The sequence below is a fragment of the Petaurus breviceps genome, unplaced genomic scaffold (assembly GCF_028583685.1).
Source record: "Petaurus breviceps papuanus isolate PSGF00001 unplaced genomic scaffold, PetGlider_PUasm1.0 91041, whole genome shotgun sequence".
Taxonomy (NCBI): Eukaryota; Metazoa; Chordata; class Mammalia; order Diprotodontia; family Petauridae; genus Petaurus; species Petaurus breviceps.
In genome coordinates, this window is record NW_027187400.1 from 40860225 (window position 1) to 40883234 (window position 23010).

General features: G+C 46.8%; 2 protein-coding genes across 3 annotated transcripts in view; both read left to right on the top strand.

Moving 5' to 3' along the window:
• Positions 1-3464, top strand: part of DMKN (dermokine) — a 17302-nt gene extending 13838 nt beyond the window's left edge. Inside the window, exons 19-21 of one of the 2 annotated variants that reach the window (XM_069078577.1) lie at positions 2320-2352; positions 2458-2505; positions 3144-3464. In XM_069078577.1, coding sequence (XP_068934678.1) covers positions 2320-2352; positions 2458-2505 — 81 coding nt within the window. In that variant the 3' untranslated portion in view covers positions 3144-3464. The remainder of the gene's footprint in view (positions 1-2319; positions 2353-2457; positions 2506-3143) is intronic. The other variant, XM_069078578.1, reaches the window with a different exon arrangement.
• A 12239-nt stretch (positions 3465-15703) lies between these two features.
• On the top strand, positions 15704-18908 carry KRTDAP (keratinocyte differentiation associated protein). The gene is made up of 6 exons (XM_069078677.1): positions 15704-15861; positions 17175-17213; positions 17315-17356; positions 17590-17634; positions 18372-18419; positions 18720-18908. The coding sequence occupies exons 1-6, from the start codon at positions 15775-15777 to the stop codon at positions 18756-18758; spliced, it is 300 nt and encodes a 99-aa protein (XP_068934778.1). The 5' UTR covers positions 15704-15774; the 3' UTR covers positions 18759-18908.
• Positions 18909-23010: the final 4102 nt, after the last annotated feature.

Consider the following 23010-nt stretch of genomic DNA (forward strand, 5'->3'; position numbering starts at 1 on the left):
TACACACATACACCACACACATACACACACACCATGCCCCATTCACATACCACACCCACTCCCCCACATACACTACACATATACACCACACACACATACACACACACACACCATGCCCCATTCACATACCATACCCACTCCCCCATAAATACTACACAATATACCACATACACACATACCATGCACCATACACATACCACACACACCACAAATACACCCACAGCTAAGGGAGAAGGGAAGGCAGCTATCTGCTCCATGGAGTTAGAACAGGAGGATTAAGTAGATTATTTTGCCACAACCAAATGCCTCCCCACCTCCCCCTCCCCCCCCTCAACCTAGCCCAGTGACTCCAATGGTCTGAGACACTCCTGGTGAGGGACCTTCTCTCCCAGTGCAAACCAGCCCCTCTGCTGGGGCCCCTGGGCCTCAGATCTGGTGCCCTCAGCTGGGGGTACTCTTCCTCCTCACCTTGGCTTGTGTTTTCCTGAAGCCCTTCGGCTTGAATGATTCAACTTGAATCTCACCTTGTCAGAGGCCTCTGCTGATCACCTTTATAGATTTTGTATAACTTCCCACATGTGTCTAGTTATTTTCAGGTCCTGCTCCCCATCAGAATGTAGGGGCAAAACACATGTTTTTGCCTGTCTTTGCATCCCCAGAGCTGGCTCACTTAGCCCAGTGCCAGGCACTTAGCAAATGTTTAATAAAAGCTTCCTGACTGGCCGAGGCACTGACCTGGTTAAGTGACTTGTCCAGGGATGGTATGTGGCTGATGCTAGACTTGACTGGACCTCTCTTGGGTACTAGGCCAGCCTGCCCTGGGAACACCAGGAAGGCAGATTGACTGATTCTAAAACCAGCTACTGAGCGTGAAGGCAAGGCAGACAGAAAAGCTTAGGGCTCAGTCTCTGCCCCATGTCCCAATAACTGGGCAGGGAGAAGAGAAGAAGGCAGAAAAGTGGCTGAGTGCATGACGGATCTCTGGCAGAGTAAATGAAGAAAGAGCAAGGGCTGCACCTATGATGTCTCTGGCATCAGGAGCTCCCAGAGGATTAGGCTCCTTCCAGCAAAGTTGTCGCCACCCCTCTGCCATGGAGAACTGTCCAGGCTCATACATGTTCCAGGTGCGGGAATTTGAACCCAAGCTCCAAGGCCATATTCTCTACTAGACCTTCCTGCTGCCAAAGGAAAAGTGCAAATGTTTTATGGAAGCTTGCTTTGCCCTGAAGTCTGGGGATGGTTTTGTAAATAACAAAGAAGGCAATCTTAGAAAGTGAATCAATAAGACTAACAGGGAGGATTTTCTGGAAGGCCCCAGAGCAGGTGAGGGCCTCTGCTCCTGAGGAAGAAGGGAGGCAGGGCAAGGGCGAAGGGCAAAGGGCAGGATGACCTTGCCAGTGTCCTGAAAGATGGGAAGAGCCAAAACAGAGAGGCCCTGAACTTTCAGTCAGGGAAGAAGGGATACTTACTGCTTTGTGGATTATGTGGCAAGTGTTCAGATGCCTGAGAATCCCTAGGACCATGTATGTTCTACTCCTTGTCTCCCCCCCTCCCCTCTTCTCCTCTCCTCTCTTCTTTTTTCTCTCTCTGTCTCTCTCTCTGTCTCTCTCTCTGTCTCTCTCTCTCTGTCTCTCTCTCTGTATCTCTGTCTCTGTCTCTCTGTCTCTCTCTTTCTCTCTCTCTCTCTGTCTCTCTATCTCTCTGTCTCTCTATCTCTTTCTCTGTCTCTCTGTCTCTCTCTCTCTGTCTCTCTCTCTGTCTCTGTCTCTCTCTCTCTCCCTTCTCTCCCCTCCCCTCCCATGCCTCCAAGATCTGTTCTAGCTCTAAACAGATGATTCTATGATCCACAGAATAAAACAAAACTAGGAAAGTCAATCTGATTCCCTACTATTTAAAGAGTAGGAGGAATTCCTGAGCCAAAGAGAAATGCTTTTGAGTTTTCTCCCATTGCTCTGGGTTCATTTTAGATGTCACTTTTGACCCAAGGAGGCACTTGGGGGAAGCCCAGGATAGGGGGCTCCTGGGAGCTGGAGGCCAGCTCTGGGCTCCTGATGCTCTGGACAGAGATGGGCAATGGAGGCTGTTGAGATCATCCTGGAGCGCTGGGTAGAAGAGATTGTTGGGCGTGCTAAAGGCAGGGGATCCAGCCTCTCTCTGAACCTCAGTTTCCTTATCCATAAAATGAAGGAGCCAGACCAGACCTTTAGGGGTCATCTCTTAGGTCTCTCCCAGGTCCGTCGCTGATGACCCTATGATTAGAACACATCAGTGAAAGCTGGGCAACTTTCTCAAACCATTCATTTGATCTTGTCTCCGTAGGGAGGGTATGGTGGACAAGTACAAACCTCCTCGGTGAGTAATGGGGAGAACCAGGGTCTCTAGGCCTGGATGGATGGAGAGAGAGGGGCTGGGGCCCTTGTGCCGGGCTGTCCTCTCAAGTCTTCTTCTTCTGTTCAGGCTTCTCGGGCACAGCCGGACTTGCTCCAGTGGATGAGGTTTTGGTAGGTGAGTTTCAGAATGGACTGAAATGCAACCAAATGAATCCACAAATCTGTGGGTCATGCCCTCAGAGACAGGAGGGACCCAGGGAGGAGATGTCCTTGAGGCCTCTGCACTGGGGAAGCTGCAGGGAGATAGAGACAGACTCAGAGGGAGGCAGACTCAGAGGAAGGCAGGCGAGGGTCACACTGGATCACATTGCTCTGAAGGAAGCTGCCAGATCCCTGACTGAAGGGAGTCTGATGGAGAAGAGAGGAACAAGTGAGAATATGCTGTGTGACCCTCCAAAGGTGGGTACAGATTGGTGCTGGAGGGCACTGAGGCATGGCGGGCTGTGGAGAGGCTTCCAGGAAATGAACTGGACAGTAGGTTTGGAAGAAGGTGGGGGACATGGGCTGGTAGAGAAAGGCAGGACTGGCCTTTGCAAGGAAGGGCAGTGGCCTCTGTCAAGGCCAAAAGGCAGAAACGTACATCGAGGGTGGGAGAAATGAGTTTATCGGCAGTGAACTAAATTTAGATGAGCTAAACTATAATTAGCTAAACTCAGATGAATTTAATTAGCCCATATTCAGGAAGGGGATGGGGAGGCTGGAAAGAGTATGCCTGGAGAGCTTTTAATATTGGCATTCTCTCCTCCCTTCCAGAGCTCATGACGGCCGGGTCTGATGGGCCCCAGTGCAGTGCCACCGGCTGCCTCGATGGAGCTCAACCCCCCGGGCTCCCAGCCCCTTTCCCTGGCACCTGAGCCCCGAATCAGTCTTCTTGCGGAAACCCCCTGCTTTCAGGCCTCGTTTGTACCCCTACCCCCTGCTCTGGCAGGTGATAACAGCCAGGTGGCCTGAACCTGAGAGACTAGCACAAGTCTCTTTCTAATCTATTGGTTACCATGACGACCGTACAGGAGGCACTTGCTGCTTCTTTTGGGGTCTTCTCCACAGAAATAAAACACAAATGTTCCCTGTAAATCTTTCTGCTGGTCTTATTCCTCCATGTTAAATAAAGGCAAGGAATAGGGAAGATGGGGGTGAATGAAGGTATTCTTGGCACAGCCCTTTCCTGTCCTCTAACATGTACTTATTTGTTTTTTAAAGGCTGCATTTTCCCCTCTCACGCAGCTGGGGCGGGGGGGGGGCTACGTGTGGGCCTGCTCCCCCTACTGATCAGCAGGGGAGCCCCCATCAGGCAGCCAGGGCAGGGACAGGCGCAGCCTCTGCCTCCCAGGGACCTTGCTTCTGCAGCAGGCTCATGATGCCATCTGGAGACTGCATAGAAAGGGGCAGGCGGCCAGCCATGGGGACACTCAGGTCTGAAACCTCCTCCTTTCACCCAGTCATCATTTGACTTGCTTGTGCCCCACCTTCTTCCATCTGTAAAATCAGGAGAATATCAGCCATCTCCTAACACTTGGGTGAGAAGAGGGCTTCTGAGCCACTTTGGCCACCACCAGAATGAAGCCCTGTGACAGGGTTACCAGAGACAGATGAGGGAGAGAGAGGAGAGATGAGAGTGGGAGACACAGGAGAGGAGAGTTGGGGGAGAGACAAGAGAGAAAGACAGACAGACAGAGACAGACAGACACACATATGGGGGCAGAGAGAGGGAGAAGAGAGAGGGGAGAGAGAGATGGGAGACAGGAGAGACGGAAGAGAGGAGAGAGACAGAGAGAGAGATAGAGACGAAAGAGACAGAGGGAAAGCAGAAACACAGAACAGAGACAGAATCAGAGAAAGGAGAGATGAGAGTGGGAGAGACAGGAGAGGAGAGAAAGGGAGAGGTGAGTTGGGGGAGAGACAAGAGAGACAGACAGACAGACACACACGGAGAGGAGAGAGAGGGAGAGAAGAGAGAAAGGTCAGAGAGAGCTCAGAGAGAGACAGAAAGAGAGAGTTGAGAGATTGAGAGACAGAAACAGAGAGATAGATAGAGACTTAGAGAGAGATGGAGACAAAGACAGAAAGAAACAAAGAGATGGAGACCCAGAAAGAAACAGACAATCATGGAGACAGAGATAAATAGAGAGACAGAGACAGATACAGAGGCAAAGAGATAGAAAGAAACAGAGACTTCTCCCACAGACACATCTCAAAGATAAATGGATATTCCTCCAACTCCCAGAAAGTATGAGCTACCATCTTTCCAAAGGGTGGATTTCAGTGAGCGACCACCGTAAATGGAAATAGGAATAAGCCCCCCCTCCCCCAAGAGTCAGGACCTCCCAAGGAATAGGGGAGACAGCCACAGCCCCGAACCTTTCTTCCCTGTGTCATTCTCCTGTCATTTTCAGGGCCTCTTTATTTGAAGAGGGCCAGGGCCATAGCTTGCCTGTACCTTCTCTTCTCCTCCTGGTGGGAGGGGAGGGATCTTAGGGCTCCTTCCCCAACTCTTATAGCTGCATCTGCCTGTAGCTTTGTGTGTCTGTTTGTGGGACTGGAATTATTAGGGAGCTGGGGCTTTGCTCCATCTCTTGTCTGTTCTCAGCTCAAAAAAGGAATTTCTGTATTGTTATAGAGACTATACAGGGTAGTGCTGAAGGGAAAATGGTAGCCAGAGGGTGGGTAACCAAGGATGGGGGAGAGCCTTTTGCTAGAGCTTTGTTGCATTATATATGTAGAGCAGGCTTTGGGCTTTTGGAACACCCATCCCAGAAATGCCCTCCCCCACTATGACAGAGGGTGGCAACAGGGGACTTTGGCTCTTGGCTAACCACATAGAAGGGTACTGGGTTTGGAGTCAGGGAGAGATGTAGGGCAAATCACCACCTCAGTTTCCTCATCTGTAAAATGGGAATAATAATGATGATGATGACATTTATATAGCCTCTTAAACCTGCCATTTCTCTATCTACATTATCATGTTTGATCCTTACATCAAACCTGTGAAGCTGATATTAAGGTATGTCCCCATTTAGTGGATAAGGAAGTGGAGGTTCACAGCTGATGGCCGAGATGGCCAAGCTCTTCCAGCCACCCCTTTGGCTCCCTAGGAATCACACTCAACTCCTTACTCTACCCTACCCCACCCCCCTCACTCTGTGATCCAACCGGTCACCAAATCTGATGGATTCTGTCTGATCTGCATCTGCCGCATGGATGGCCATCTCTCTTCTCACACCCACACCACACCCCCCCCCCAATTCCATCATTGAACCTCCCAGCTGGACCCCTGCAATAGCTTCCTGACTGGTCTGCCTGGATCCAGCCTCTTCCTCTCCAATCCATCCTCCACTGAGCTTTATTGCATAAGCAATGTCGTTCCTCTTCTCAAGAAACTCAGGAGGCTCCCTGATGTCTCTGGGACCAGTTACAGACCCCTATGGTTGGCATTTAAGGCAACTCCAGGCTGTCTCTGGTCTTTCTTTCCATGCTAACCCCACACTGTGCCACTTCACACACATACATCCAGGCAGCCTGGCAATGCCTCCTTCCTATGGGTCAGACTTCAGTGTCCCACCCAGTGCACCAAAGCTCCTTTTCTTTCCCTGGGGTTCTTGGGATCCCCAGTGCCCTTCAAGCCTCTTCTCACATGCCCTCTCCTACAGGAGGACCTCCAAGGGCTGGTCCCCCCAAAGATAGTGATCACCTGGGGGCTCCACTGGATGGGACTTCCTTGTACATTCAAACCAACACCTTGTGAGCTGAGGTAGGGACAGTTACATGGAACTCTCTGTAAGGTAATTGAATGGGCATATCTCAGGGTTGGACGATATCTTCCATTACTTTTCTGTGTCCCTGTATCCCTTCAATAGAATATAAACTCCTTGAGGGCAGGGATAAGAGAATCTGAAATAGATAATAATAGTTTAACAATATGCTGTGTTTTAAGCTTTACAGACATTATCTCATTTGGTCCTCACGACAACCCTAGGAGGTAGGCATAATTATTAACATTTCCATTTTACAGCCGGGGAAGCTGAGGCTCAGAACGGTTGAGTGATTTGCCCAGAGTCACACAGAAAGGAAATATCTGAGGCAGAGATCTGAACCCAGGGCATCCTGACTCCAGGTCCAGGGCTCTATCCATTGCACCACCCTGCTGCCCCAGCTTTAGCAAGCTTTTATTCTTGATGACTGATCCATTGTAGCACTAGCTGGGGTGGGGGGGGATGTTTCTTCAGTGGAAGCAGTATAAGGTTGGGAAATAGGAGGCTTGGGTCCTGGTCCTGGCTGTGGTGCTATTGCACCGGACAGGACACTGACCATGGTCCCTCCCACTCCCTCTCACCTTCAATCAGAGTTTTTTGCCTCTACAAGGTTAAATAGGGAAGTCCAAGAAGGAGGGGGTAGGTCCTCACCTGGAGAGGGGTCTAAGGCCAGGTGATGGTCTACGATGCAAGGATGTTAGGGCAACAGGATGGGATAGGTGACTAGGCTTACTTCTGGTCATCTTCATGTTCTCCAGGATGTCAAAAGCAGATAATTAAAAGGGTCATGCATGTGTCAATAAACAGACAAAAGTTCATCGTGTAGGTTCAGAACAGATGATTAGGAATAATAACAATATTTAGCATTTCCATAGTTCTTCAAGGTTTGCAAAACACTTTACATGCCTTATCTCATTTGATTCCCACAACAACCCAGGGAGGTAGGTGTAATGCCCACATTGGCAGATGGAGAAATGGGGGTTAAAGAGGTTTGTGTGAAGTGTCCAGGCTCAGCCAGCTGATGCCTGATGCAACACAGAATAGATGCAGGTCTTCTGGACTCCAGCGCGAGGTTCTGCTGACCAAGATCTGGGGATATGCCAGTCAGGCCAGCCCAGGGCTCGATAAGGGAGAAAAATCCCACCAGGCCCCACTGGGCCCCGGTCCAGCTGCGCCACAGAGAAATGGAAGCAGGATGCAGGCTGCCTGCCAACCCTGTCCCTCTCTCCTTCTCCTTCCAAATCTGGCTCCTTCCCTGGGAAGCAGAAGGTTTGATGCCAGCAGCATCTGATCCCTCCTCTGCTCAGCAGCTTCCCTCCCCCTCTTCCTCCTCCTTGCATAGCACCCACTTGGGTGAGTTTTCCCATTCATTGCCTGGGGGACACAAGAGCTAACTTGTCCAAAATTGAACTCGTCTTCCCTCCCAAACCTGCCTCTCTTCTTGTCTTACCCATTTCGGCTGATGCCACCACCACCCTCCCAGGTGCCAGAATTTAACTCTTTCCCCTCTCTCTTTCTGAACCTGGGGTCACATTCAATTCTGTTGCTTCTCCCTCTGAAATGTGTCTTGAATCCAATCTGTTCACTCCTTTGATGTCACCATTTATTTCTCATTATCCAAATTTAGAACCCTCTCTCAGCTCACTTACACCATTAAAATTGTTGCCCAACTTCTCTCCCTGCCTCTGTTCCAACAGCCCATCAATCAATCAACAAGCATTTATTAGGCACTGACTGTGTGCCAGGGACTGTTTTAGGTTCCGGGGATACAAAAAAAAGGAAACATTCTTTGCATATCCTTGAGAAGCTTGTAGGACCTCCTCTCCTCTCACACAATCATCCGTGTGCTGCCAACCTAACCTTCCCGTGGTACTGACCTGCTCCTAACTTTTTTCTTTTCAAGACTTTGTGGCCAATGAGATAAAATTTTAATTAATTTTTAGTTTTCAACATTCACTTCCATAAACTTTTGAGTTTTCAATTTTCTCCCTCCCCTCCCCCCACAAGATGGCATGTGATCTGATCTAGGCTCTACGTATATGTTCATATTAAACACATTTTCACATTAGTCCTGTTGTAAAGAAGAATTGGGACCAATGGGAGGAGCTGTGAAAAAGAAGAAACACAATAAAACAAAAGAGCAAATGGCAGGCTTCCCTCCACATTCAGACGCCAGCGTTCTTTCTCTGGAGGTGGATGGCATTTCCCATCATGAGTCTTCTGCGGTTGTCTTAGAGTTGGATAAACATTTGAAAAACCCTCTGCCTGGCTTCAGGGCTCCTCATTCGGACCCCTACCTAACTTTCCAGTATTATTTCAGGGGTCTAGCCAAACGGAAAGGTTCATTGTTCCCCAGATCCCCGTGGCCCTCTCCTGCTTTTCTGCCCAGGGATGCAGACCATCCTTCTGTGCCTGGAATAGACTCATAGACTCTCCCCCCCCCGCCCCCGACTGCCTTCTTCTCCTTTTTCAAAGTCACTTCCTCTGCAACATTCCAAGCACTGTTTCAGGGGCAAAGACCAAAACAAAACAGCCCCTGTCCTCTAGAAGTGTACATTCTAACTGGGAGAAAACATACACACTCAGAGCAGAAACAAGGTAAGCTTAGAGAGGAGGGCACTAGCAGCTGGGGCCATGCAAAATGTGCTTCAGGTGGTCCTTGAAGGGATCCAGGGATTCCAAGGGGCAGAGATGGGGAAGGAGTCTTCTTCTGGGCTAGGAGAGATGGTGAAAAGGATGGAGGTTGGAGGTGGAGGGCTGTCTTTGAGGAACAGCAGACACTAGCCTGGCTGGACCACAGAATCCATGGAAGGGAATGATGCATAGGAAGGCTGGATTGGCCAATCGAATCTGGTCGGCAAGAGCTTTAAATAGAGGAGCATGTACACTTTCTAATTTGGACTATAGTTATTGGTGTCTGTCTCATTCCCTCTCCCAGATTAAAAACTCCTTGTGGGCAGAGATTCTATCTCTTCCATCTCCATATCCCCAGGCAAGGCAGAGTTCCTTGCATCTAGTAGGTACTTAGAAAGTTTGTGGAATTGATAGGACTGTGTCACCTCCCCTCTCCTCACTATCCCAGTGATGGGTGTGTAGAGGACTCCCTTTCACAGAATGAGGGGCCAGTCTTTGCTGTTAACCAATTTCCTAAGGCACGGAGAGAAGGATTGGAGGAATGGGAAAGCAGGAGGAGGCAGGCAGTCACAATCATTAAACTGATGCCCGTGAGTGGGGGACAAGCCCTTGAACCCTCCTGCCCCAGTCTTGTGTGGTTGACAGTGCAGAGCAAGAAAAGATCCATGCCTTTGGAGAGCTCCCAGTGTCAAGGGTTAAAACAGGACTGGTGAAGGTTCCTTACGGCCCTCGTCTCCTGCCTGGACATTTTCACTGGCTGTACAGGGCATCTGGAAGTCTCTTCCTCCTCGTGTCCACTCACCTTCCCTCAAGACTCAGCTAAAGTCCCACCTTTGATAAGAAGCCTGCTTAATCTGAATTTCTTCAGGAATTCTCTCCAATATGATCCGTCTAGATCTTGCACATACAGAGCTGTTTGACATCATCTTCCCCATCAGACCATGAGTTCCTTGGGAATGGGGACTGAGGTTTTTGTTTTTGTTTTTGCATTTCTCCACATCCCCAGGACACACAGGAAGTTTTTCCAAATTCCAGAATTATCAGGTCAAGTTGCAAATACTGCAAGCAGCTAGAAAGAAACAATTTAAATATCGAGGAACCGAAGTCAGGATTACACAGAATTTAGCAGCTTCTACATTAAAGTATCAGAGAGCCTGGAATATGATATTCCAGAAGGCAAAGGAGCTTGGATTACAACCAAGAATCAACTATCCAGAAAAACTGAGTATAATCTTTCAGGGGAAAAGATGGAAATTCAATGAAATAGGGGACTTTAAATCATTTCTGATGAAAAAAACAGAGCTGAACAGAAAATTCGATCTTCAAATACAAAACTCAAGAGAAGCATAAAAAGGTAAACAGGAAAGAAAAAAAATGTTATTCAATTAGGAAAAACTGTTTACATCCCTATATAGGAAGATGATACTTGTTACTCTTCAGAACTGTATCTTTATTATGGCATTAGAAGGGGTATACATAGACAGAGGGTGCAGGTATAAATTGACTTTAATGTGATGATAAAAATAATTAATTGATTAAGGGGTGAAAAAAGGATTGTATTGGGAGAAGAGGAAAAGAGAGGCAGAATAAGGTAAATTATATCACAGGAAGAGGTGCAAAGAACTATTACAGTAGAGGGAAAGAAGGGGAAATTGAACATTGTTTGAACCTCACTCTCATCAAATTAGGCACTCAGCGGCTTTTAATAAATGTTTTTGGACTTAACTTCACTTAAAAACAAAGAAAGGTACTCTAGCACCAGCTGAACATGGCTTAACTGTTCTAGATCCCAGGGGCCCATCAAAGAAAGACCAGATCTGGCCCCAAGAAGGGTAAGGTTAGTTGGAGAAACATCTTGAACTGCACCAGTCACCAGGAAAGGTCTGGGTAACAGAGGGAAGGCTGTGCCAGAGAAGTCAAAACTTTTGCATATCATTGTCTTTTACCTGAATAAACTGATAAGATTGAGGTGAAGATAAAGATGTCCCAAATCTGAACATCCCGCTTGCCATTACTTGCAGCTTCCCTCCGTGGGTGGGAGAGAGGGGGGATTTCCTCCCATTTTCTTTTCTAAGCCTCAATCATGTCCCTGCTTTCCATTGTCCCCTTGCAATTGTGTCCATCATATTCCAAGTCACACACCTCCTCCCAAAGTCCAGCTTCCTGCTCCCTGGCCCTTAGGTGTGCCTGGGCTGTGCCTCTCTTCCTACCTAGGATCATGTGCCAGCACATTTGGGGTTAGGTGGGGGTAGGGGGGAGGCCCGTGGGAAAAGGGGTTCTCTAGCATCCTCAGAAAGAGTGAAATTAATGGAGTCACAGCGTCTTTCGACTGGCAACTCCAGAGCGTCCATATGCAATCACTGCCTCACAGATTACCCCGCCACCAACTCCCTCATAGCATCTCTTATACCAATCTGTTCTCACTGCTGCCATCCTAAATTGGGCAATCATTACCTCCACCAGGACTACTTCACCTCCCTTGTAACTGGGTTGATCCTAGTTTGTCCCCTGCCCCCCACCCCCCCAAGCCATTGGATTAATCATTCCCATGCGCAGCTTGAATTAAGTTTTTCTCTGACTCAAAAGCCTTCCATGGTTCTCTATTACTTAGACTAGCATTCAAAGTCCTCCATAAGATGGCTCCAACTCACCTTTCCAGACTTACCTCCCACTTCTCCCCTCCCACTCTCTGCTCTCACTGTTCTTCCAAACCTATCCCAAGCAATCTGGACTGTGTGCCTTTGGCTGCAGAGTCTTTCTCTCTGACTCTCTGTCTCTCTTTGTCCCTCTGTCTCCGTCTCAGTCTCTGGAATGCCCTCTCTATAGATCCCCCAATGATCCCTCAATCTCAGTCTCTAACAACTGAATTCTACTCAGCCTTCCAAACCCACTTATGATGCAAGTTAATTCTCATTCGGTTTTATTTATGCTTCTCTAATGGCCCCTAATAATAATAATGTCATAAAAGCTAGCATTTACAGAGTGCTTTAGAATTTGTAGATCATTGGTTAAATATCTCATTGGGGCCTCAGAAACACCCTGGGAGGTAAGATGCTATTATTATCCCCATTTTACAGATGAGGAAACTGAGACAGATTGAGGTTAAGTGACTTGTTCCTGGCCACACAGATAGGAAGTCTCTGAGCTGGATTAGAACTCAGGTAATCCTGACTCCAGGTAAAGAATTATCCATTGCACTGCCTCTACCTGCCCAGCCTATCTAGGATTACTGTTAGGTACTTGCCTTTGCCCACACATTAGACTGTATACTCCTTGAGGGCAGGGACTGAATCTCATTCTTCTCTATCTTCCCCTGAGTAACTTAACATGGAACTAAGTGCTCAGTGGGCAGCTAGGGAGTGCAGGCTGGGCCTGGAGTCAGGATGACCTGAATTAAAATCCAGCCTCAGACACTTCTGAGCTGTATGACCTTGGGCAAGTCACTTTACCCTGTTTGCCTCAGTTTCCTCATCTGTAAAATGAGCTGGAGAAGGAAATGGCAAACCTCTTCAGTTTCTCTGCCAAGAAAATCCCCACTGGGGTCACAGAGGGTCAGAAACAACTGAAGAACAACAGAAAAGTGCTAAGTAACTGAGTGTGGGTACACTGTCCAGGTGCTCCCCGAGAGTTTGTCAGATAGTTGGAGGTTTCCTCTCAGGCCAATTTTCCCTTCCCTGGTTCCCACACCGTTCCACCTAAGAGCTGTTCGCTAAAAAAGATCTTTAAAAATAATAATAATATCCTTTTAGCATTAGCTGGAACAAGATATAATCAGGGAGACCAATTTATTACAAAACAATAGCCACAGGACAAAATCCAAAATGCAAAAGAAACCCCTTGGGAGATCTGAAGGGATCATCCACATCCCTGCTCTCTGTCTGGCTTTGCTCTGTCTGGCTCCCCACATCTTAACTCTTGGAGCTGACCCCGATACTGACCAGCTGACATCACGGAGCCCCTGTGCTAATTGCTTGTTAGTAAATAATCATTCATTACTGATTAAAATCTACTCCTCCAGAAAGTCTTCCTAGATTAACCTCACCCACCACAATCATTCCTCTGCTTTATCTTCTTACACAACAAACATTGAGTACACTGATTTGAACTTGTTGCTATATGATTTGGTCAGTGCATGCGTGCATGAGTGTGTGTACGCGTGTGTGTGTGTGAAGTCTTGGCCATTTCACCAGCTAAAATTCTAAGTCCTGGAGATGCTGAGATATTGAATAAAAGCAATCCTTCCTCTCAAGGGGCTTGCATTCTAATGAGGAGGAAAAAAACAAGGCCATGCAAAATAATTCCACCTCTGACTGTGTAGCCCTGGGCAAGTCCTTCTGCCTCTCGAACTCTAAGAGGGGGGTCCTTAACCTGTGTGTGTGTGTGTGTGTGTGTGTGTGTGTGTGTGTGTTCTGTACCCCCAGAGCAGACTGCTGAAGCCTAGGGACCCTTCTTAGAATCTAATTTTTAAATACACAAAAACTCACAGGATGACCAAGGAAACTGATTATGTTGATAGATAGTTACTAAAATATTCTTTATAAAAACCAGATCAGGGAAACAGGATGAAGAAAGCCTGCCTACAACTATATATTTCAGGGAAGGTGAAGGCCTGTATTGGGAGAGGGAGTGTCCCTATCAGGAGGTTCCCTATAGCAATGAAATCACAGGTTTCATTCCTCTACAGCCCTACAGCATAAATAGATCACGACAGAGTAGTTTGGAAGGGTGATCCCTCGCGTGGGGGGTGAGGGAAGACCGCAGGTGGAAAGAAGGTGGTCTTTGAGGAGAGGGAATCTGAAGCAGTGGCAATGAGGGAGCAAATCCCAGGGGTCTCAGGAGGACCAGAGAGAGGCCAGTTTGACTGGATCTCAGAGCATGGGATGAGGAGTGATGTCTCTGGAATTACAGTTGAGGTTCAACCAAGAAAAACCTCCACGATTCCCCTGCCATCTTGTAAAATATCCCTATGGGGTTTACAGTTGCATCAGATTCAGGCCGAAGAGCAGGTTTCTCAGATAAGGTCTCAGTTTGCCCAGGAAGCCCTCAATGCAATGTCTAGCACCTCCCAGTTATGCTAGTAACCAGTTAAGCTGCACCAAGCTTTCCGTGGAGGCGGCTGCTTGATTAGGAATGATGTTTTATCACCTACTGAGGACTGACCTCAGTTGGGGGTGGGGAGGGAGCGGCTTACCTAAATGGAGAAGGTTACCGGAGTTTAAGAGGCCTGGCTTCTCTCCTCTAGGTAGGTCCTTCTTTCTACTCCTACCTTAGCGTCCCCTATTCCTTACCTCAGAGCCCAGTGACAACTGTCTACTAAGGTCAGGGATAATTCTAGGGTGAAATCTGCATCTGGAAAGAAAGGAGTACAGAGGTCAAGTGCAATCCGGGTGACCTCAGCAACTCCCAGGCTTTCAATCTCCAGCTCTATGCAGACCCTCAGGTCTTCTTGTCCGGGGCCTCAGCTTCTCCCCTGACCTCCAAACTCACATTTGCCTGTTATGCTGGAAAGGCATCTCGAACTCAACATGCTCAAGACCCCTCTCACTATGTTTCTCCTCCCGCTCCCATCACCCCCCAAATCTCTGTCAAAGACACTACCATCCTCCCAGTCACCCAGGCTTGCAACCTATGCATCCCTCTAGACTCCTGGTTCTTTTACCAATCCACCCCGCCCCCATCTCCAATCACTTGCCATGCCCAGTCGATTCTGCCATCTCTCAGATACACCCCCTTCTCTCCTCTGACATTACCCCCACTCGTGTAGGCCCTCCCCTCCTCACACATGGACTGTTGCAATAGCTGCTGGCAGGGGTGGGGAGGTGGGTCTGCCTGCTTCCAGTCTCTCCCCACTTCTACTGTCTTCAACCTAGCTGTTAAATGGCTCCTCCTAAGTGCTGGTCTGACCCTGTCATTCCTTGCCTCAAAAACCCCCAGTGACTCCTTAGTGCCTCCAGGATGAAATAAAAAACACAGAGGATTTCGACGCTCTTCATAACCCAGCCCCTTCCTGCTTTTCCAGTCTTCTTCTCCTTATGATCTGAGATGGAGGGACTGGCCTCCTTGCTATTTCTCACACAAGACACTCCATCTACCAACTTGGAGTGTTGGCTGGCTCTCCTCCAGGCCTAGAGCTCTCTCCGTCCCCATCTCTGCCTCCTGGCATCCCTCGAGTCTCAGCTGAAGGCCCACCTTCTACAAGAAGCCTGCCCTGGTCCTCCTTCATCTTGGCACGTTCCCTCCGAGATTGCCTCTGTTTATCCCGTAGGTACCTCATCTGTGCAGAGCAGTCTGCATGATGTGACCTCAGCAACTGCGGAGCAGTCTCCAATCTCTCCCATTAGACTGTGAGTTCCTTGGGAGCAAGGACTGGATCCCCAGAGAATGGCATAGTAACTGGCACATAGTATTAAATTATTAAATGCTAACCAATTAATCAACAATTCTGCTGTTTTACAGATGAGGAAACCAGCCCAGAGACACAGGGAGTAAGGCACAGAGGTGGAATTTTAACCCAGATTCTCTGAACTCCATTTAGCTTCAGATGCTAAGTGAGAAAGACTTGGAACTTGGCACAAAGATGCCTGAATGTTAATTAGGAGGAAAGCATACAAGAACTGGGAGGTGGGGGACAGGACATTTACATCGTGGGGAGGAAATGAGAGCCTTGGGTGGAGGAAGTCAAGGACTAGGGGGCAGGATAATTGGGTCCTAATGCCAATCCCCGTGAATAACAGGTTTGCCCTGTCTTCATCCCATCCCCAAGTCTGTGAACGACTCTATTGATGCCCTACCTTCCCAGTGCCTGGGGCAGAGCTGGGGTTGTGAAATCATTTGCAAATGGGTAAGAGCATGGTACCCCCTCCCTGAGCCCAAGGGATGGGTGGTGGGATCTAGGGGTGAGTCAACGGGGTGGGACCCCAAACTCTCTACATGTTCACCTCCTGGGGGATATAAAGGACAAGGGCTGGGGCCACGCCTCAGAGCACCCCAAACCAGTCATCATGAAGGTCCCTGTCCTTTCTGTCATCGTTCTGCTCTCTCTCCTGGCTCTCCAATCTGCCCAGGGGGCTGCCCTAGGAGACTCTCAGGTAAGCACATGGCTAGTGTTTCTTATCCCCTCTATCTTATCCCAGTGCTGCTGTCTTCTTTGGGGGGGGGGGTGAGAGTTGCTATCCATGGACTCCTACTTCATCTCTTCTGATGGTAATTCAGAGTTTGAATTAGTGAACTAGTGGCCAGGAGGGCTTAGGGATCTCATGGGCCAGAGGAGCAGAACATATGTTTGTGGTTGGGAAGGATGCCTGTATTCCTGGGAGGGAGGACTGCATGTCTGTATCCTGGGAAGAAAGGCAAGTCGAGGCTGACTGAATGCCCATATGCTGCCACCCTTTATCTGAAGTGCAGATGACATGGAGAGTCTAGGATTTGGGACAATCCTCAGTCCTCCATGGATGAAGGGGTGTGTGTGTGTGTGTGTGTGTGTGTGTGTGTGTGTGTGTATGTGTGTGTGTGTGTGTGTGTACACATATAGTATACATACATATATGCATAAATGTGTGTTTTTATATATAGTAACCATGGTTGTTTAATATTGCCTTCATCACAGAGATAGAAGGGGTGGTGGCGGTCTATCTTGTGTCTTGAGGGCAGAAGTCACTTGATCTTGAGGGAAATCTGAAGTGTGTGATGCATGGTAGGGAAGGGGTTTCTGAAGGTCAAGGCAGACAAGACAGGGTGCATTGAGGTGGGAGGGAAGGCAACTGTGAAGGAACAGAGAGATGAGGAATAGAGCCATAGATTTAGCACTGGAAGGGCTTGACCTTGGAGGTCAGTCCAACCTCCTCATTTTTTATAGGATGAGAGAGGTTGAGTGATTTTCCCATGGTCACAGTCAGTGTCTGGGATGGGATTTGAACTCAGATCTTGCTGACTTCAAGTCCACTGTGCCATCTTGTGGAAGCCAGAAACATGACAGTCCCAGTTGGGAAAACCAGGCATCCTGACTCGGGGCTCTGAAGATTATCTGTTGAATGACATGAATTAGCTTTTCATGAGAAGATTTCTCTTTTCTCCTTATTCAGTGTTCATGTCTATAGACAATGCCTACCAAAGACTAGACTGGACAGTTGAAAACTCAGGAAGAGACAGCCCCCAAATGCCCTTCTGGTCCCATTGCTGCTACTCACTAACTCCCCATCTTTCCCTCCCTTCCATCCCCACCACCCTCCCCCAGGCCCAGTCACTAGGGCAGAGAAGATAAACTGAGGCTCAGGAGAGATGGACAGAAAATATAAAAACCAAAACATCATTCGAGTCTTTCCTAAGTTCTAAAGAGAGAGAATAGGGTGGCAGAAACAATGATGATAATTTGACTTTTTTCCTTCCCTTCTATGCTTCCTAGGGAGGGACCACTGTGTCTAATTATGCAGAGAGATCTGAGGTAAGCAACTTCATTTCTTCTCCCTATTTCTTGCTCTTGCCTTTCCTATACCTTTGAACACCCTTTCAATGTTCTTAATACCTCCATTTTTTTTTACCTAGAACGAGGACACCCAGTTCCTTAATGTGGATAGGTGGCGGTCTGTAAGTATGAATTTTTGTCTCCCCATTAGGCAAGATTCTACATCTATGTTAATTAACAAGCTCTTCTCCCAGGCTCAAAAATTCGATAAACTTGTTGTGAGTTCATGACACTTTGGTGAATGATCTCCACCTCCTTCATTCAACTTCTCCTTTGGTGTAGGTGCTAGGGTAGGGGGGGACCCCCAGTCCTCCCCTCATGCCTCACCTGCTCCCTCTACCCCTTCTCCATACAGGCCTTCAAGTCCGATGAGTTTCTAAACTGGCATGCCCTCTTTGAGGTAAGTGCTTTATCTCCTTGCTCCTCTCAAGGTGGGGACAGAAGATGCCCGCTCTCCGAGATTCTCCCATGTTCTGGGATGGGCAATAGGGATGATGCCTTTTTTATATATACTCAACAACCTGTCCTGGCAGATCCTGTCCAAAAAATTACCCTACAAAGCTACTGCCAGATAGATGTAGGGATAATGGGTGGGGAGGAAAGGGAGGGAGCCGTAGGAAGAAGTAGAAGTAGCGTATTTATTCATAGAATCATAGAATTCTCGAGATAAGAGAGTCCTCAGGAATCCTCCCACCCAACTTCCTCACTTGATGAGAAAAGTCAAGTTCTTCAGTGAAATGCTTGGTCACCCAAGTTCAGAAGACCTCAGATTTAGAGTTGGAAATGACCTCTGAGGACATCCAGGAGTATTCTGAGTTAGAGAGCCTAAAGCCCAGGGAAGTTCCATGCCTTGCTTAGGGGCCCACAAATAGGGAGCATGGGAGGCAGCTTTTGAACCCAGGCCCTTGAGGCCAGAGATTCTGGTCACTCCTTGGGACCAGCCGGTCTCCTCTGCTCTTTCCCCTATACTATCACTACCATGAATTCAATATACTCTAGAATGATAATTTATATAAAACATTTAGTGAATCCTAAAGCAGGATGTGAATGTCTCTTAGTCACGCTCACTCTTCCTGCCTTACTGCTCCCACAATACCTGCATATTCTTGGACCATAACCCTTATTCTCTCCTTCCAGGCTATTAAAAAAAAACTCCCCTTCCTCAACTGGGAAGCCCTCCCCAAGGTAAGAAGGTGGGGGGCACTGGGAGGGTCTGGAAGGTTTGAAAGGGGTGAGGAGGAAGGGAGGCAGATGGGATAGATGCAGAGTTCAGGAATGATTGCCTCCTGTTATAGTACATGGGCAAATGGGAATTCAGCTAATGAAGTCCAGAGAAGGGTGGGACTCCTGGGCTTGAAATTCTTGTCCAATCTCACCGATCCCCCATCTGGGCCTCAGTTTCCTCCCAGAGACCTCCAGGTCCCTGGGACGGCTGGGCCCACACTTAATCATCTTTCCTCCTCTTTCTCTCCTCCCACTTTCTAGTTAAAGGGAATGAGGAGTATAATTCCTGATTCACAGTGACACCCTACACCAACACCTCCATAATGAAACCCTGATTTTCAACACCTAAACTACCATGGAGGACTTGGGGGACTGATTTGGGATCTGCTTCATGCCAAAGACATCTCCCCCTGCCCTTGTAGTTCTAATAAAGATGATTCCACCTGTGAATCCCTTCTGTGCCACTCGGTTCTTTTATTCCTTTGTTCAAGAATGGAGCCAGGAGGAAGGCTGAGGGGTCAGGAAGAGCCAGTGGGCAGGGGGGCAGGAAGCTGGAGTCCTGAGGGTCAGGGAGAAGAGGTATGCAGGCAGGAGGGAGAGGACTGGGGACAGCATAGAAAGTGTGTGATGCTGGCAACTGCATGTCAACATGGTGCCTTTCTGACATCGTTCTAGAAGAGAGGATGGCCTGCACCTACCAAGGGGGCCTACAGGAACCTAAAGTCCAACAGAGCCTAGTACACATTTTCTTACCCCCTGGACATTCATTCAACAAAAACATCCTGAGTCCCCACAAAACAGTCTGTAATGTACTAGAAGTAGCAAGTACAAGGCAAGGACACAAAAGGAACTAAGGATGTGTCCAAGTACTCATTTTAAAAAGAGATTTTATTGGTATTTTCTATTTGAGTAGCTTGCATTGCCCCCCTGTACCTTTCTCTCTCTCCATTCCTAGAGATTCATCCTCTATAATAAAGAGAGAGAGAGAGAGAGAGAGAGAGAGAGAGAGAGAGAGAGAGAGAGAGAGGAGTGAGAGAGGAGAGGGAAAGAGAGAGGGAAATTAAGAGACAAAAATATTCTGCAAAACCAATAGACACATTTTAAAAAGCTTATGTCATATACAATGCACCATACCTCTGGACCTCTGCCTCTACAAAGGAACAGGAGAGGTGAATTCTCATGCATCTTCTTGTCAATACTTATCAGTACTTATCAATACAATGTAAGCACAGCGATTTCCATCAGAGAGGTACAAATATAAGTTCAGTGACCACATTCCTCATAAGAAAGGCACAGAGTGCTGCAGATAGTATAGATAGAGAGCTTTATTTGAGTGATCCACCTAGAAGGGAAAATGGAGAAGAAAAGAGAACAATTTTAAATAGTCATTTGGAATTGAATAACCACTATCTGTTACACTCAACATTAGATACCATTTAATGGATATTTATATTAAGTGTCTAGGCATTGGGGGAGAACAAGAAGGTGTCTGCTGGTAAATATTTAACAACTAGCTGGTGGGGGGGGAATGTACCCATTTATGAGTTAAATCTGTATTCTTAACATTTTTTCATTACTTTTTTTTTTTTTTGCTTTTTGGAGGGCAGTTGGGGTTAAGTGACTTGTCCAAGGTCACACAACTAGTTTTTGTGTTAAGTGTCTGAAGCTAGATTTGAACTCAGGTCCTCTTGACTCCAGGGCTGGTGCTCTATTCACTGCACCACCTAGCTGCCCTTTTTTCATTACTTTCTTAAGTCTAGAGAATCAACAAAACAATAAAGTAAATCCTAATTATGCTTACAGTGAAAATTTAACAATTGGCTCTTTCTTAAGCTATGGAGCTGGTGATTTCAGCACAATCATTTTTCCTTTTTTTTTTTTAATTTTCTTTTTTGGAGGGGGAAGGTAGAGCTATTGGGGTTAAGTGACTTGCCCAAGGTCAGACGGCTAGTAAGTGTTAAGTGTCTGAAGCCAGATTTGAACTCAGGTCCTCCTGACTCCAGGGCCAAGGCTCTATTCACTGTGCCACCTAGCCGCCCCCAGCACAATCCTAAGAACAGGATACATAAAACAATGCAGGGTCTTTTCTCTTAAATACAATAATTCTTATAGGGAAGAGATTTAGGAAGACCTAATCCAACTCTTTCACTGTATATATAGCTGAATTTATACCAGGTAATCTGATTCTGGTCAGGAGACAAGTTTCTGACCTGGAAACTGGCAGGACAGAAGCTGGTGCAGAGGTTTGAGGAAAGTAGTCCAGCTCAAATTAACAAATAGTTATTGAACTTGTACTCTGAGTGCAAGGGCCATAGAGCTTGTCAAGAAGTGTGAGATATGAGACTTTACAAAGAGCTGAAGAAAGAAGGAAAGGGAAGGGGAAAGCAGATTATACCCAACTGAATGTAGAATTCCAAAGAACTGCAAGGAGAAAGAAAAGTTTTCTTAAGTGAGCAATTCAAAGAAACAGAAGAAAACAAGAGAATGGAAAAGATAAGAGATCTCTCCAAGAAAATTAGAGGTGCCAAGGGAACATTTCATGCAAAAATGGTCATGATAAAATAGAAAAATGTTAGGGACTTAACAGAAGCAGGAGAGATTAAGAAGAGGTGTCAAGGACATACAAAAGAAAAAAAGGAAGAAAGATCCTAACATCACTGATAACCATGATGGTGTGGTTACTGATCCAGAGACAGACATCCCAGAGAGGGAAGTCAAGTGAATTCCAGCTCAGCTATGTAAAATCCTAAAAGATGATGCTGTTAAAGTGCTGCACTCAAAGCAAATCTGGAAAACTCAACAGTGGCCACTGGATTAGAAAAGACCTGTTACATCCCAATTCTAAAGAAGGGCAATGCCAAGGAATATTCAAATTACCAAACAATCGCACTCACTTCACACACAGCAATATTATGCTTAAGATTCTGCAAGTAACTTCAGCAATATGTAAACTGAGAATTACTAGAAGAGCAGGCTGGTTTTTGAAGAGGTAGAGGAACTAGAGACCAAATTGCCAACATTTCCTATTATATGGAGAAGGCAAGGGAGCTCCAGAAAAACTTTTACTTCTGCTTAATTACCTACACTAAAGTCTTTGTGTAGATTACAACAAAATGTGACAAGTCCTCAAAGAGATGGGGGTGCCAGGTCATCTTACATGTCTCCTGAGGAACTTGCATGAGGGTCAAAAAGCAACAGTTAGAACCAAACATGAAACAACTGATTGGTTTAAGGTTGAGAAAGAAATATGACAAGGCTGTATAGTGTCATTTTATTTATTTAACTTACATACAGAGTACATCATGGGGAATGCCAGGCTGGATGAATCAAAAGCTGAATTGCCAGGAGAAATATCAGAAATCTTAGATATGCAGATGATACCACTCTTATGACAGAAAAGGAAGAGGAATTAAGAAACCTCTTGATAAGGGTAAAAGAAGAGAATGCAAAAGCTGGCCTGAAGCTTAACATTAAAAACCAAAACCAAAACCTAAGATCTTGGCAACTGGTCCCATCACTTCCTGGCAAATAGAAGGATAAGAAATTGAGGCAATGTCAGGTTTTATATTCTTGGGTTCAAAGTTCACTGCAGATGGTGATTATAATCATGAGATTAAAAGACGCTTGCTCCTTGGAAGGAAAGCTATGGCAAATCCAGACAGCATACTAAAAAGCCAACACCACTTTGCTGACAAAGGTTTGTATAGTCAAAGCCATGGTTTTTCCAGTAGCAAGGTATGACTATGCGATTGGACTATAAGGAAAGTTGAGTGCTGAAGAATCAACGCTTTTGAATTGTGGTGGTGGAGAAGATTTTTGAGAATCCCTTGGACAGCAAGGAGATTAAATCAGTCAATACTTAAAGAAGTTAATTCAGGCTATTCACCAGAAGATCAGATACTAAAGCTGAGATGTAAATACTTTGGCCAATAATGTAAAGATTGGACTCATTGGAAAAGACCCTGATTTGGGGAAGATTGAAGGCAAAAGGAAAAGGGGGTGGCAGAGGATGAGATGGATAGAGTCATGGAAACATTAATTTGGACAGTCTTGAAGAGATAGTCAGCTTCATGGGGTCAGGGGTCAGGAAGAGTCAGACAAGGCTAAACAACTGAACAACTACAACAACAAGATACGGCCATTGTCTTCTCTAGGGCTGGTCTATGCAGAGGTTTGAAAACAGGGACTACAGATGAGGAATGAGCAAGAAACTATCCACAGTTTGGCTACTGAGCTTACTTGTCACACACTGAATTGTGGGGTTGTTGGGGAATCCTACAGGATTATTCTTTAAGAGAAACCAAGGGCATGGTCAGTCTTTAGTCAGCCCATGGAAAGCTGCCCCCCTAACTCCATCAGAAAAACACATCTTCACATTTTGTAAAAGGTTAACACTTTTATTTGAACCCATCAACACCCTGTATCTTGGTTATCGGTCCCTTACTTTCTGTGATTATAAGTAAGACTGAGGGGAATCACCCCTCCCCCAATAAAAGAGTATGATCAAGTTGAGGAAGGGGATCCCACAGCCAGATGAGGAGGAGAGATGGGT